The sequence below is a fragment of the Carassius auratus genome, chromosome 39 (genome assembly GCF_003368295.1).
Source record: "Carassius auratus strain Wakin chromosome 39, ASM336829v1, whole genome shotgun sequence".
Classification (NCBI taxonomy): Eukaryota; Metazoa; Chordata; class Actinopteri; order Cypriniformes; family Cyprinidae; genus Carassius; species Carassius auratus.
Window position 1 is genome coordinate 1758699 of NC_039281.1, and position 16363 is coordinate 1775061.

General features: G+C 38.4%; 1 protein-coding gene across 1 annotated transcript; it reads right to left on the bottom strand.

Moving 5' to 3' along the window:
- Positions 1 to 335: 335 nt before the first annotated feature.
- Positions 336 to 15831, bottom strand: fam193b (family with sequence similarity 193 member B). The gene is made up of 10 exons (XM_026225064.1): positions 15511 to 15831; positions 12985 to 13260; positions 11664 to 11847; positions 11103 to 11318; positions 7293 to 7701; positions 7018 to 7204; positions 5211 to 5444; positions 3345 to 4383; positions 3168 to 3243; positions 336 to 2002 (listed from the first exon to the last, which is right to left on the bottom strand). Exons 1-10 carry the CDS (start codon positions 15673 to 15675, stop codon positions 1906 to 1908), a joined length of 2883 nt encoding a protein of 960 aa, XP_026080849.1. The 5' UTR covers positions 15676 to 15831; the 3' UTR covers positions 336 to 1905.
- Positions 15832 to 16363: the final 532 nt, after the last annotated feature.

The following is a 16363-nucleotide window of genomic DNA, read 5'->3' on the forward strand; positions in this document are numbered from 1 at the left end:
TTTAAACATTAAACTTATTATTTAACCTTGAAGCAAGGTAAATAACTTTAGCCTGGGACGGCAAAAACGTAATACTCTTATTGGAATATTTTCTCTCTCATTCCAATTTATGCTATTTCGTGTATTACCTTATTTGCATGTTGCCAAAATAAGTTTAGAAAGCCAACACAACACTTTTTTTTTTTTTCCAAAACTGTCATGTTTTAATCTTTCGGCATGAAAGATTTTCACAGTATCAAAAGTGAATAATAATAATAATAATAAAAAACGAAAATAAAACAAAGCCAACATACACTTGGCCATTAACGGTATCGTAGAAATCTACATTCCAAATGTTTAAGATAATGATTTCTAGTTTAATATAACCTGGATAGAGTCGAAGATGTCGGAAAATATGAAAACAAAAACTCAAAACTGATTTCTCAAGAGATCTCAAACCTTCAAAGAAGATTTACTCTGTCATAAACCCAGAGACCCTAATTTAATAATAATAATAATAAGTGTCATGTCTGTAGTTGGGATTTTTACCAGAAGGGGCTCAGCTTCAGGGATACATGTTTAAACTACTATGACGAGGACATACAAAGCTATGGCAAGGGCCACCAGGTGTTACAAGCACCGTACCACTGAGGGGAATTTAGAAGCTCATTTAAATCATTTGCAAATGTAACAACTGAAAACATTTGTGAACAGGTCTAGTTACGCACCAGTGGACTGAAACTACACAAGCAGAACTACTGCCAGTGTCTTAATGCATAAATTCATGCAGCCAAAACAAGGGTGCACTGCTGGAGAACCTACTACAAACTGAAACTCACAACAACAGCATCGAGAACGTGGTCACAGCACAGAACTAGATCCAAACCACCACACCATCAGCAGGGATACTACCATAAGAATCCAGTATGGGAATCAGGGAATTTTGCCAACAGTCAGTTTAGGAGTTGAAGGAAAAGGGAGAGATTTGTAGTTGCCTATACTTGTCAGTTTTCACGCATCATGCAAATGAAACATAGCTCATCTGCTCAGCCTCAGATTCTGTGTATAAAAGTGACACAGTCAACAGATACAGGTCTTTAAAATCTTTTTTCTTTTTAGTGTTGATTCCTTTTTTCTTTTCTTAAAAACGTCCGAAGTAATAAAACAAAACAGTTTCACACATCATACGTTGTAAGCATAGGTACTGATGCTCTCATTGTTCTAAAAGACAACATAGTCAACATGTGCACGGTTCACATTTTGTGCATATAAACTGTCACAGCTGCACTTGGCCTTACAAAGTTGACTGTGAAATTACATGGGTGTAGCATAATCGATCCAGAGCTTTGCATTTCACATGGACAGTTCTGCAAACTAAAACACATCAGTGAACACAACAGTACTTGCTGCCTTGCTTCCATTATGACAATCAGACATGATACAGCAATTAGAATTTTGTATGATCAAAAAACCCACATTTTTTTGCATCTATTCTAAGACTACAGTATATTTGCAGGGTGAGTGGAGTATGCAAAAATGCATGATGGTGCAACCATAGAGGTACCTTTTATAACACATGAACAGCTGAAAAAAGCGTGATGGGTCCAACCGCACCATTGTTGTGAATTTAAAACATTTTTATTGTAAAACAACTGTGTACATACGACATATAAAGCATGTAGATGCACTGAATCAGTACCCAAACTTGTTTTAAGCGATAACAAGATGCAAGTTTTCAGACTGAGGTCAGGATGCAGTGTGATCCCCCGTGAACAACAGGTAAAATGAAAACGAGTTGAGATGACTGGTGGTCAAAATCAAGGTCCCGTGGCATGTGAGAGGGAGAAACCTTAGGCCGATCAGGTGTTGAGTGAAGTAACCAAAGGCCAAACTGGTTTTTAGTTCAGTCTTGCCATCACCTATCTGTTACTGAGCTGCATTTGAGGGCATCTTTTTGAGGCTGAAGTTGGACCAGTTCACAGCCACCTTCTGTCGGGTTTGTTTAGCAGAGTCAAGACAAAACCTAAAAAAAAAAAAAAAAATGTTAAGCAACACGTTAAGATTTTTTACATCTCTATGACAATCTTGTCCCAAGAATGACCTGTAATGTGATGTGGGTTTCTATATCTGCACTGGTAAGATGCCATGACAGTTACATCTCACTAGAACATAAATGATATTTATATAAAAAAAAACTTCTCTGTTGTATCTTAAATACAAACAACAATATTAATAGTAGGGCTGTGCGATATGGACAAAAAAAAAACTCTATCATGATTTTTTTGATCAATTTTGTGATTTCGATTTTAATCACGATTTTGACAAACACAGACATGCTATACAGTCATAAATGCTTTCGGTATAAATTTGAAACATATTTCCAAAAGAAAAAGTTGTAACGTCTCTGGAACAGACATAAGTCAAAATAATCACTAAGTAAAGATGTCAAACAAAATGTCTATACGGCAAAAAATAATAATAATTATAAAATAAAATGAAGCCCATGTCCAGGGATTTTTTTTCTTTTTTGCAATACATTGGTCATAGAGCTCATGGTAGCGGTGACTCAAGGTGATGAAACTGATTTGTTATACATTATACAGGTTCACACTCACTCCGTCTGCAGTGCGTATACAGTAAGTTATGTGTACGCGGTTCAGAAGCAGCAGCGAGAGCGCGTTATTGTAACGCGAAAGCACATTAAAATAATGCGCGAACGCGAATCTATCCGCTCGCACGCAGATTTCCTTTGCTCTGTTTGCTCAGGACTGGTGTCCTGTGCACTCACAACTCTCTCTGTACTCATCCACAAGATATTAAATCTTTTTGAACGTTTGTATTTCTAACCTTTTCTGTTCTCATCTTTTACCGCGTGCAGTATGAACGTTCTGATCCGCTAACATGGGCTCAGGAAAAAAAGGCTACGCATCACAGACAGAGTGTGTGAACCTGGATTTAGGCATATGCCCAGTCTGTGCTGTTCTCGCGCTGTATCCTGATTGGTTCAGATAGCATCTTGTGGAGGTCGTGGCCACGGAACGAGCAATAAAGCGATTTAGAAATCGCGCACGCTTAAATCGTGATTTTATTATGATTTCAATTAATCGCACAGCCCTAATTAATAGTGATGCTTTTCAAACACCGCTAATTAACAGAGCAGTTTGTCTTTGGTAATGACTGGACTATACCTCTTAAAATATTCAACTTCACGATCAATCTCATCCATTTCCGTAGGGTCGACATCTTTGGGAAGGAACACATCATCTATCAGGGAGAAGGAAAAACATGATGAAGAGCTGTAAAATGGTCTGATGCAACAGACCTACAAGACCAGACCAGCTTGCTATTGCCCAAAGGTCACTTACCGATTGTGTTATTCGATTTTTCCGTCTTGTTTTTGTTCTTATTTTTAGTCTTTCCCTTCGGTTGCTGTGCTTGCTGCTGTGAACTGGGAGCGTTGGATGTGGTTTTAGTGTCTATGTCATGCTCCGACCTGTTTCCCCGTGCGTCCGAGAGGTCATTCTTCCCCCTCTGCGTGTTGGACCCTGTATTGTGGTGACCGTTTGAGGCTCCATTGGATGACTGCTTGCAAGCTTTGACCTCTTCTGCTCTCTTATTTCCCGGTTTCTGCGAGTCTGCCTGCTGCTGCGTCTGGTGGTTCTGTTTGGATCCACCTTTGGTGCTTTTATCTGAATCAGCTACCCTCGTTTCCTGCACTCGGTGCATCTCAGTTTTTGCCGTTTTCATACTGGACACCTGGTCCTGGGTCACCTGGTCCGGGTGCCTCTGATTCTGCTGTTTCTTACCCTTCTTTGCCTTGGATCCAGCTCCATTTGTGGTTTTGGTTTCAAGGACCGCATCGTTGGGCTTGGCCGCAGATGCAGTGCCAGGCTGGATGGAGTCTGAACCCGTGGCTGGGCTTCGTTCTGGTGACCGCACACGGATGAGCTTGGAAAGACTTGGCGTGGAGTGGAGCCTCTGGATGTCTTTGGCTGCAGTGGTGGTGTCCTCCCATCCGTTAACTATATCCAGGTCTCTCTTGAAGTTCCTCAGAGATAGCGGCGCCAGATCCAAGTCTATCTGCTGCAGATCAGAAGATCCATTGAGGTGAGACAGCAGATGGTTTCCTTCAAGTGTCGCCGCCTTCTTTGGGAAGTCGTTGACGTCCAGGTTGAGGTCGTACATGCTGAAGGAGGCACGGATGGAGTCTTTTATGGTATTTTTGATCTCCTCCAGACGGCTGGTCAAGAAACTGTTAACTCGCTCCAGTTCCAACTGAGGCCACTCCAACAGTCTGTTTGCTTCCCCATCCGTAGTCGAATCATCTATGGGGTCAGGGGGAGATGCCGAACGGGGTTCACTGCTGGCTGCATCGACGCTGACATGAAGAGCCCTCTCCTTCTCCTGATGAAGATTGTTGAGAAATCAGTTACAATCATGGAAGAGTAAATGCTGCATTTGCATAAAGAATGCAATAAGCAAGTTGACTTGAAAATAAACTATTTCTGGAAATCAAAGAGGGCAGAGATTCAAAAAAGTAAAATCTTGAAACAGAAGCACATTAGAAATCATCAAAACAGTGTCTTAACAGAAACATAATATTTTAAGCGAATTTTTCAAATAGTTTCTGATCACATTTGGTCAGATTTATTTTGGGGGGCTAAGATTCTTGAAGCAACTAGGAGATGTTGCCACAGTTCTTCTGGATTTAGTCTGTCTGAGTTTGTTCTGTTGATGATGATGATGATGATGATGAGATCAGATCTCTGTGTGGAGCACTTGCTGTTGTACATGCAAAAATCTCAGTGCATTATCACAATAAATGGCAAAAATAATGTTTGGTAACATAAACTGATATTTCCCACTGACACATTACAGCAAAAGATAGAAATAACTGACTTAAAACCATTTGTAGTTATTGAAAATAGCAGTGGCCTAAGGGTTTTGCACAGTAGTGTATTTTTAAAATGTATTTTCTTATTTTAAATATTTTTGTCATTTCTAAAGGCAAAGCTGAACTTTCAGCTGACAGTACTTCAGTCTTCATTGTCACCTGATCCTTTAGAAATCATTATGATTTGGTGCTTATTTTATTTTCTCTGAAATCTATTATTATTATTTTTTTCTTTTGATAATTCAGGATCTTTCACTTCCGATGTAACAAATGAACTAGAAATAATGACTGTAATTATCTCTTTTCAGGACATGTATACACATAACAAACAGTGCACCTTCTTCTTCTGTTTGTGCCGTGCCCGTTTTGCAGCCTTGGCACTGTTGACAGGTTTGGGCTCTGTGCTGTTGATGAAGTCCAGGAGTTCATCCACGTCTCGATGGTCGATGGCACTCGGTGTTGCCGGATCTAGATCCTGCCTCTGAGGAAGTTCCTCTTTACGGCGGGTCAGCCTGGACCGAAGCTTCTCCCTGATCTCAGCGTAGTTCCGACTGGTGGGGGCAGCTGGGGGCTGTACAGGGGAAATCAAATATTTTTAGTTATGGTAGACAAAACGCAAACATAATGTGTCGTGCAATGACTAAAGATTAAAGACAGACCATTAGGACAGGGTTTCTGTAGGTTAATTGAAGTAAACAGCTTTTTTAAGACCAAGTAAAGAAGATTTAAGAAATAAATTCTAGGGAACACATTATGTCAATATGTTCCCAAAATCTAAATGTCTAGGGAGCACAAAATTAACTGTATTAGCAAAATTTCTTTTTTTTACAACCTCATTTACTTTTCCATTCATGCTTAAGGCTTGAATATCTCTGCTTCCAAACACTAGAATATGGATTCATTTTTTTTCTGATCACCCTGCAATTTAACCTTTTGGAATATAAGAGGTCATTGTACTATAAAAACATCCTGTAAGTTTCAGAACTCAAAACTTTCTTGTTAGTCTAAAAACAGCTTCTAATGAAGCCAATATGCCAAAACCATCTGCCATTTTATGACGTAATAGTGTGACAAAAACACCGCCTCCGCAGAATAAGATCAATGCCTGCTTCTACATCACTTCCGATTTAGCCCCGCCCATGATTCACGCATGTAGTGTAAATAACGAAGGAGATATAAGCAGGTCTTCACAGAAATCAAACAATAAATATGCTCAGAAGAAAACAAGATGCTGTGCGGTGCCAAGTTGTGAAAAAAAAAGAAAAGAAGAAAAAAAACTGAATGTCTGATCCCGACATTAGGAAAGAATGGATGAAATATTTTTAATGAAGTTCCAGACCACATCAGTAAGAACTTGGTCCTTTGTTCACTTCAATTTACTGTGGATTCTTTTACAAACAAGATACAATTTGACAGGATTTTCAGAAAGACGATGCGGTGCCAAATATATTGGATCCGACAGTAATGTCACTCCACACAATGAATTTAAGCATTTTTGCTCAGATTAAAGAACTTTTTAAGGTCTTAATTTGTGCAATGGCTAACTAAAACCTTTAAGACCCACAGAAACCCTTTAAATTGCCCCTATTATGACATTTCCAATATTGCCTTTCATGCAGTGTGTAATGTAGCTGTATTTGAATGTAAACGATCTCCAAAGTTGTAAAGCTGAAAGTGCACGATAAATAAAGTTATTGTCTCCCAAAATAAACAATCGACTCTGAACAGCTGAAACGAATCGTTAGTAATTCGAGTCCCACTATCAGCGACAGCTACAGTACACATCAGGGGGTAACACATTTGCATAATGCGCGCATATGTTCAACGTTGGCTGGCAGCGAACAACTTGACCCCGCCCACAAACACGTCATTTTACTGACGACTCTAATCTCTGCGAGTTCAACGCGGGATTCTCAAAACGCTTGCTGTTGAAAGATGGATCAGTTTCCACAGCTCTACTGCATAGCAACCTGTAAGTATGATAAATAATAGATGTTTATATTTTCAATCGAACGTTCAAAAAAAAGAAATACTGAAATATGCAAATCGTTTCCGACACGCTACATCCTATTGTAGGAGACTCCCAAAACAATATTAGGAACCATAGAAATTTAATAATGGGGTCACTTTAAAAGAAAACATACCGCGTTGTGGCCAAAGAACTCGCAGTAGCAACAGTCACAGTATTTCCCATCCTTCTGATTGGTGGAGGAGGAAGCACAAGAGCTGCGCTCCGAGCTACTGTCCTCATCGTCTCCTTCTTCAAGCTCACAAGGTGGGGCGTGACACAAAGACCCGTTGGGTAACTTGTGCCCTTTACACGCTTGGTCTCTGTATTTACAGAACAACACAACTTAACACACAGAAGTATTAAGCAATAAAAACAAACGATGCCCATTGTACGTCCACTGATGCTCACCTGCATGTCCCAGACGTTAGATGGCCAGCATTGGAGGAGGCTACAGAGCTGCCGTTACTGTGTCCGTTGCATGGGTGACTGCACCCTGTGAGCGAGTTGCTGCTTTTGCTGTGTTGTGGGTTAACAGGGGGAATGTGGGAGTTCTTGCAGGCGATGGGCTTGTGTAGGGCCACCGGACTGTCCGCCCCACTCGAGTGCTTAGCTGCAGGAGCATGAACGTTTGGTACCAGCGGGGTGAAGGGAGCGTGCGAAGGTAGCCCCGGACTAGCGGAGTTGATGTGAACATGCTGACTGGAGTTTTGCTTGGGAGGCAGCAGCGAGGAATGCTGGGATGAGAGGCCCGTTGGACTGTTGGGCGGCACTGACAGGTCTGCAGCTTGGTGGTGGTCATTTGGGTGGAACGCCTCACCTGTAGAAAATAGCATATTTTAATTCTTAGTCATTTAGTAGTTTAGGTGATGTCTGTTTAGTTTAAATCTTGGCAACAGGACATTTTATCGGTCGCTTTGGTTCTATTTTTGTTGCATCCAATGGTACAGCCCACTGAAATTTCCTTGGTTCATCATCTCACCTTACAGTTTATTAAACATCGAAATGCTCTAATTGGATGTGACTGCTACAGCAACAATTCATTTTTTATCATAATCTGACACATACTTGACACATTGGGGCATGGTGTTAATTTTAAAGCTTTGTGGTTCACACCCATTACATAATGCAGTGCAATATGAGTAAATGGTAAAGGACTGAAAATGTAAATGCATTCAAATGTTAAATGTCACTAATTACATTAAAGCTGTGCATGCATAAGGGTATAACGATATTCAAACCGAACTGAAAAAAAGTGATACACCCGCCACGGTACATATCGCATTACTCTCTTAGCCTACCACGCCCCCTGCAGAGATACTTCACATGCATATGGCCTTAATGGTTTTGAATTGCTTAGATCACTTTGCAAAGGAATTTACCATTAAGGGCAACATGTGCAGAAAAAATATTTCATATAGCCTACGTAAAATTATAATGAGAACATGATTGTAAAAGAATATGGCCATGTTTCAGGCATTGCTATAGAAAGAATGCGCCCACAGAGTTATATCTTCATGACTATCACAGTCGCTTGTGCAACCACTAAAAGCCTTTTGTGGAACTGTGTATATACTATTTATCTCATAAAAGATGCATTTGGTTGAGTTATGCTGCAGTAAAGCGCTTCAAAGTAGGCCTACTAGTGTGATTATGTCTTCAATGCACAATATTAATAACTATGATTGTCATATACATAACATTATAATGAGAACACTATTATAATATAATACTGTGTATTTTTAGAGCTTGCCATGTTTCGCTGCCAGATAAACAGCATTGTGAATAATTTTATACATTCCCGCAGGTTTCGCTATTATAAAGCAGGAAATTCCTGCAAACATTTATGCATTATAGCATGAACATGGCTATGAAACTAATTCCTTATTGAATGGCTATTCCATTTTATTTATCCATGGCACATGCATTTTTATGTAATACTGTCCAATGACTTGTTTGAATTATTTAGGCTTTTTTTAAGACTAATATATATATATATATATATATATATATATATATATATATATATATAACACATTTTTAGCAATTTTGAATTATTTAAATTATTAAGTTAAAAGTGAATCTACTAGTGTGCTGGTGCCATGCTATGAACCACAGCAAACAGAACCAAACTGAACTGTGGCTCCAAAACAGCAATATGAAACAAACCGTGGCATTGGTAAATACAAGTGCATCTCAATAAATTAGAATGTCATGGAAAAGTTCATTTATTTCAGTAATTCAACTAAAATTGTGAAACTCATGTATTAAATAAATTCAGTGCACACAGACAGACCTTTGCACATCTGCAAAGGTTTCCTGAGCCTACAAAATGGTCTCTCAGTTTGGTTCACTAGACTACACAATCATGGGGAATACTGCTGAACTGACAGTTGTCCAGAAGATAATCATTGACACCCTTCACAAGGAGGATAGGCCACAAACATTCATTGTCAAAGAAGCTGGTTGTCCACAGAGTGCTGTATCCAAGCATGTTAACAGAAAGTCGAGTAGAAGTAAAAAGCGTGGAAGAAAAAGTTGCACAACCAACCGAGAGAATCGCAGCCTTATGAGGATTGTCAAGCAAAATCGATTCAAGAATTTGAGTGAACTTCACAAGGACTGGACTGAGGCTGGAGTCAAGGCGTCATGAGCCACCACACACAGATGTGTCAATGAATCTGCTGATCCACAGACAACATCAGAGGCATCTTACCTGGGCTAAGGAGAAGAAGAACTGGACTGTTGCCATTGGTCCAAAGTCCTCTTTCCAGATGAGAGCAAGTTTGGCATTTCATTTGGAAACCAAGGTCCTAATGTCTGGAGGAATGGTGGAGAAACTCATAGCCCAAGTTGCCTGAAGTCCAGTGTTAAGTTTCCACAGTCTGTGATGATTTGGGGTGAAATGTCATATGCTGGTGTCGATCCATTGTGTTTTTTGAAAACCAAAGTCACTGCACCCGTTTACCAAGAAATTTTCGAGCAATACATGCTTCCTTCTGCTGACCAGCTTTTTGAAGATGCTGATTTCATTTTCCAGCAGGATTTGGCATCTGCCCACACTGCCAAAAGCACCAAAAGTTGGTTAAATGGCCATGATTCTGGTGTGCTTGACTGTCCAGCAAACTCACCAGACCTGAACCCCAGAGAGAATCTGTGGGGTTTTGTCAAGAGGAAAATGAGAAACAAGAGACCAAAATATGTGATCTGAAGGCCAATGTCAAAGAAACCTGGACTTCCACCTCAGCAGTGTCACAAACTGATCACCTCCATGCCACGCAGAATTGAGGCAGTAATTACAGCAAAAGGAGCCACTACCAAGTATTGAGTACATGTACAGTAAAGGAACATTCTATCCAGAAGGCCAACAATTCACTAAAAATCACAATTAAAAGAACCAAAGACAAACTACTTCAGTCTGTGTGCATTTAATTTATTTAATACACAAGTTTCACAATTTGTGCTGAATTACTGTAATAAATTAACTTTTCAACAACATTCTAATTTATTAAGATGCACCTGTAGTTGCACCTCTAACACATATTCTCCCACACCATTTCCTTCAGTCCTTCTTCTCCAACACTGCGCTAAAATTAGAACAAGCACTTCCATCTCTTAATCTATTATCGTCTATCCCTACACACAACATCAACAGAAACACTGAGATTAAAAACAACGTCTGATACTGTATGTAAAATCAGCTAAACAAAGTGGTAAATTACATTTGAGAACATTAGATTATGCATAAGGTCTCATGAATATTATTATTTTGGACTTATTATATTTTCAATATAATTATACAATGGACTTATTGTTTTCAACTGCAATAATATTTCACCATTTTTTTTTTTACTGTAGTTTTGATCAAATAAATGCAGCCTTAGTAAGCATAAGAAACATTTTTTTAAAACTCGTACCCACCCAAAACTTTTGAACGGTAGTGTTATATATATATATATATATGTATATATATGTATATATATATTTTTTTTTTTACATTTTATGGTGTATAAAATAAAATTTGTAAATGGATAATAAAATACACATGAATTAAAAATAGTATATTTACAAATTAATATTAAGCTACATTAATAATGCTGCAAAAACATGTTGGGCCTTATGGATTAACTAATGTTAAAAATTACAAATGTTGAAAAATGTTGAAAATTACTAATGTTAAGTGTCGCCCATATTTCATTGTGGCATGAATTGTGTTCTTACCTGGAGGAGTTGGTCGTCGACACATGGTCTTGAAGTGCTTGGGGTTGGTCTTACATAGATCAGTGGAGGAAGACAGTGTCCCAGGTGACGCCACACTGGAATTCTGGGATGCGGGATGACTGTAAGGACAGACTTTAGTCCCGAATGTTTTGGCAGCCTTCCCGGGAGCGTCATGAGAAGATCTCTTCTCATGGCAAGCTGCTCCCACCGTTCCGCCTTTCAGGACAATAAATAACAGTCAGTCTGTCTTATTTCTACAGCCAAATTCTACTAAATACTTCTTGTACATCTGTAAAAAGAAAACCAGAAAAGTTTGATCATGTCTGCTGCAGTTTTTTTTTTTTTGCCACAATACTGTACATGATCCCACTTATTAAACAGCTAAACACCAAATAAATGAATAAATAAATGAGCATGACATATTGATTTGAGTTCCTAACCGGAAGACAAAAAATAAATGATTGAGTGATATGAAAGCTGAAACTAAAATATGACTGAGAAGGTTACATAATGATGCAATCACCAACTAGAATCACCATGTAATGAACAAAAGAGACATACTTTGTGAAAGCGTAGCTGAGCTGTGGTTGCATTGAGATCCTCCATTAGAATGAGCCGAATTCCACAGACCAGACAGTTTGCGTGCGGAGAGGAAGGAGCTGGGGTCCCAATCCACCGAGCTATGCTCAGGATAACCATTCCCACAGCTCTGAGACTTACACGAGGACGAGTGGGACAGCAGCACCTGAGTAACAACGCATTCATCTTTTAGACAAGTGACAAAAACACCTCCAAATGCACATCTACGGAAAATGTTAGGGATCTACAAGGTGCATGGAAAATTGCGGACATGTCCGTGCAATCAGATTTTTTGTTGCTGTTGTGTACACAGGATTGTCCTCAATGACATACTGAACTTTCCGGTCCAAAGAAGAGGACCATTTTAACAGTGTTCTTTATCCAATGAAAGAAAGGATGCTAACTTAACATCAGCAAACCTGAATGAAGTATCTCCTCCAATTCTAGTGCAACCTTCCAATAGAAATAAGCCCAAAAAATGGATCAATGGATACAGTACCAACTTACAACTCTATGGATGTACAGTAGACCTAAAAAATTATTTGGATACACACTTAATATAAGAATATCATTGCATTAGTTAAGAAAATATTAAAATGTTTAATAAGATACATTTTTATTAGCATTTTAAATTATTTTGATTTCACATTTCATTTTTAATGTAATTTTATTAACATTTTATTACATTTTTAAGGAAGACTATTAAAAATAATTTGCAAAAAAAGTTTGCTATGTATGCAATTACGTAATTGATGTATAAATAATTTTCACTCAAAAATTGCTAGTACATTTCATTATTACAAAGAAATTTCAAGTAACACATTGAATTAAATGTGATTTATTTTTTTAAGAAATACTGAAACTGTATTTTCTTTTAAAATGCACTCCAATATTTTTGTTTTATATACAACTTTGAAAAATATTTTTTTAAAATGTATGTTTGTTGAACACATCAGTATGACCTTGAGGGGAATTGACTTCATATAGCCACTAATCACTGCGATATTGGTTGGTTAAAAATCACAAATTACCAAGATTGGATTAGAAAAACGAGGCAAACTTTAGCATGATTTATTTACCAATCTGTTTCATATTTTGAATTAAATGCAATGAAATCTATAGAGTACAGTTTAGACATTACAGATTATCAAGCACAATTTATTTCTCCACACAAAATTCAACACAACATTCATCATACTGAAGTTATAAAGATCATATTTTTAGTTTTGACTGTTTCAGTAAACAGTCCCTTGTCCGTAAAATCTGAATTTCTATGCATGACCCCAGAGATAATCTCAATTACTTGCGCAGTTTGCTCCTGAATCGTTCTCCTCTCCTCCTCTTCCACACTCTTCCTGCAGCTCTGGCAGATCCACAGCGGCACTTCACCCAACAGTGACTGGGAGAGCGAAGGCACGGCGTCTGCCAGCTTACGGCCTGGAACGTCCCTCAGCAGAGCCTGGGAGAGCGCGGGTACAGCCTCTGCCAGTTTGGACCCGTGACTGGGGAGCCCGTTCACCTGGCCTGCCCCCCAGTCTTTAAACTCCCGATGGCACAGCAAGCAGCAGGTGTGCATGGACTGTGGGAAGACAGAAAATGCATGAGAATTTAAAAAAATATAAATGAATAAAAACAGATTTATTAAGTTAGCTACATCCACAACCCAGTAATAATAAATAAAGAATTTGACTATAATAACTATTCATTTTCATAAATTCCAAGGGTAAAAATATATATATTTTAAAGTCCCTCATCTTTCCAGGTTTTTCAAGACTACAGGAACTGTAGATATAAGTAGTTCAGTGGTTGGTAGAAAAAATAAAATAAAAAAAAAGGAACCCAGTGGAGTAAATTAAGTTAAATGAGTTCATGAATTACATTTTTGTTCATAGTACAATTCATTTTCTACAAGGAAATAAGCACTGCAGACATTAAATATTTTCTTGGTTGTGTCTAAAGCTCATTTTAATTTGTTCTAGATCATTAGAGATAATGTTATGGTGCTTTAGAAGCCTGTCTGAAACAAGTGCATACAAAAAAAAAAACTTTATATAAAAATGCTGTCTGTCGAGTTAATTACTGACTGGTCAGGGGGGCAGGTTTTTTACAGCCAAAACTCAATAATTAAAGCATGATTCTTTGCAGATGAGTTGTTACATTGCAAAACAGAAATAAATGCACTAAAATTACACCAGGAATATAGATTTTCTACATAGAGCTATTCTGACAATAACATTTTTATGGAGAGGTTCAGCAAGACTATAAGGCACCAAAATAAATACAAAACTGTGACACACCACTGTACACCATCAGCGCAAAATCATGTTAAATACATCAGCTCAAAAAGTATGTATTTGTGCTCTGCAACTGTAACATTTAGAGTGTTTAAAGTATTAACAATCATTAGCAGGTTGGTAACTATGAAAGGCTAGCAGAACTGGATAGCATGGCCATAATGCAACACTTGGCACATAGTAAATATGCCTCTGAAGTTATTGAATGCACAAACACGTGGTAATTATGTCAGAACATTATGTGAGACTCCGTGGCCGGGTTAGTAGCACCGCGTTTAGCCTAATCTCTACGGGAATAATTTAGTAGCCACACAACAGACGACAGCATCAAACTGTTAGCTTTGTGCTTCGCGTACTTTCGTTTAGCTTTGTTTGACCAGTTACTCATATACAATCAGTGTCGTATAAAACATTGAGATGTAAGGTACTACACTGCTTGCGGCTATTAGAATGCGTTGAAGGCAATATATTTATTTATTTATTTATTTATATCGTTGGCATATGTGGCGGGCGAGATAGTGCTGCTTCGCCCGTGTAGCTCGAGAGCGAGCGTAGTGATGGGAAACCCGACTCATTTCCGCGAAACGGTTCATTCGAACAGTTCTCTGCAAAGAACCGGATCAAAAACAGATTTAGATATTCTTTCACGTCCGGACGTAAATACGTCATCACCTCACACCTGGCATCAAATGTCAAGCTGCTTCTTTTTTCCCTTTTTCTTTTTTTTTCTTTTAAGTGTTATTAATAATCGTTATGTTTAAATGCATGTGTCCCATCTTACTTTTAGACATGATTTAGATCTTCAAATTAAATTAATTTATAACGTAAACATAATTTAAATTAAAAATAAATATAATTTTAATTAAAGTATATATTAATATATAATATAGTAATATATTTTAGGATATTATTTTTTTTTTATTTAAATATAATTTACATTTACTTTGAGTTATACTAAACTCGTTTGAATTTACACATTTCATTGATCAAATAAATAAAAAGAGGTTTTATTAAAACCCCATTATGTTCGAGTAAAGGCTTTTCACGAAAATAAATTGTTTTGTCAAACGTTTCCAGCACGTTTTTGGTGAAATATATACTTTTTATAATTTTACTATTAGCTCACTTAAGTGCTTTGGCTCATTTCGAATCTGAAACGTCTCTTGTAATAAAGAGTAGAGTTGACAGCCCGGATCACTGGAGAATCGGACACGTTCAACACAGTTCTCGGTTCAGTGAGTAAGTCAGTTGTTTTGATTTAAGAACTGTTCTGACAGACTCAGTCCTCTTCGTAAACGAATCCTTTGAACAAATTTTGGTGAACCGATACACAAAAAGATCCGAGTCGTTCATGAATCGGACATCGCTAATCAGGCGCTACAAAAACGCAAAATAAGCGCGAAAACACAAATAACTGCACGTGCAGCAGAGCCCAGGATAAAGCACCAGTTAAAATCATTACAAAATCAAGTCGCTAACAGCCCGAGGCGGCTCAAGGAGGTGTGTTGCTGGATGTACGAGTTAGCATTAGCTACCTGATTGGTCCTGCTCGCTCCTGCATCTCCTCCACCGCCAGCGCCTCCTGCCGCCGCCGCCGCTGCTCCCGCATCGCTGGGCTTCTTCGGCAGGCTCTGCTGCTGCTGTCCCGACACTAAATCCTTGGCCCCGACGCCCTGCTGCTTGCTTTTTTTCCTCGCCATCGCTTTATTCCGTATTATGCCCGTCGGCTGATCTCCAGGTTCGGTGTATAAACACAGTTTCGGTTCTTGTAGGCAGTCGCGAATGCTCCTGTTCTTTCACCAGGCAAGACAACAGTGAATATGGCGGAGGGCTAACACACACACACACACACACACACACACACACACACACACACACACACACACACACACACACACACACACACACACACACGAGTAGGTTCAGGGGTCATACGTACTGATGGCAAACGGCCTCACTAGGCTTGAGAAAACCCGAGGACTCCATGTTTAATGAGGGCAATATTTCCAGGTGACAGAATACAATCCGTCAAACTACAGTAGCGCAGGATTGAAGGAAAAATATCAACAAAGTAAACACGTTCAGATTTAATACATAATAAATACATGCATATACTCTGATTAGAGGCAACGCCATTAAAATGGTACATTATGTATGTACACTATGTTGTGTGTTTTAGAATATTTGATAAACATTTCAATTATTACTTATTAATATTTTACAATTTTTATTACATTTACATAAAGCTATCCATAGGTTATACAAAACGGAAACTGTATTAAAACACTGCATGTACATTCAAAACTCTCATATTTTTTGTTACATAATATTAGCTTCCATATCTTAGATTTATCTAGCTATTATCTCACAGTACACATAATTTATTAT

Bases quoted from the DNA above. Each gene is read 5' to 3' on its own strand.
- fam193b (XM_026225064.1), bottom strand. From the start codon at position 15,675: ATGGCGAGGAAAAAAAGCAAGCAGCAGGGCGTCGGGGCCAAGGATTTA. The intron at 13,261-15,510 runs GTAGCTAATGCT...GTCTTCCCACAG, and splicing joins GAGCGAGCAGGACCAATCAG to TCCATGCACACCTGCTGCTT. The intron at 7,702-11,102 runs GTAAGAACACAA...TATTTTCTACAG, and splicing joins TCGACGACCAACTCCTCCAG to GTGAGGCGTTCCACCCAAAT.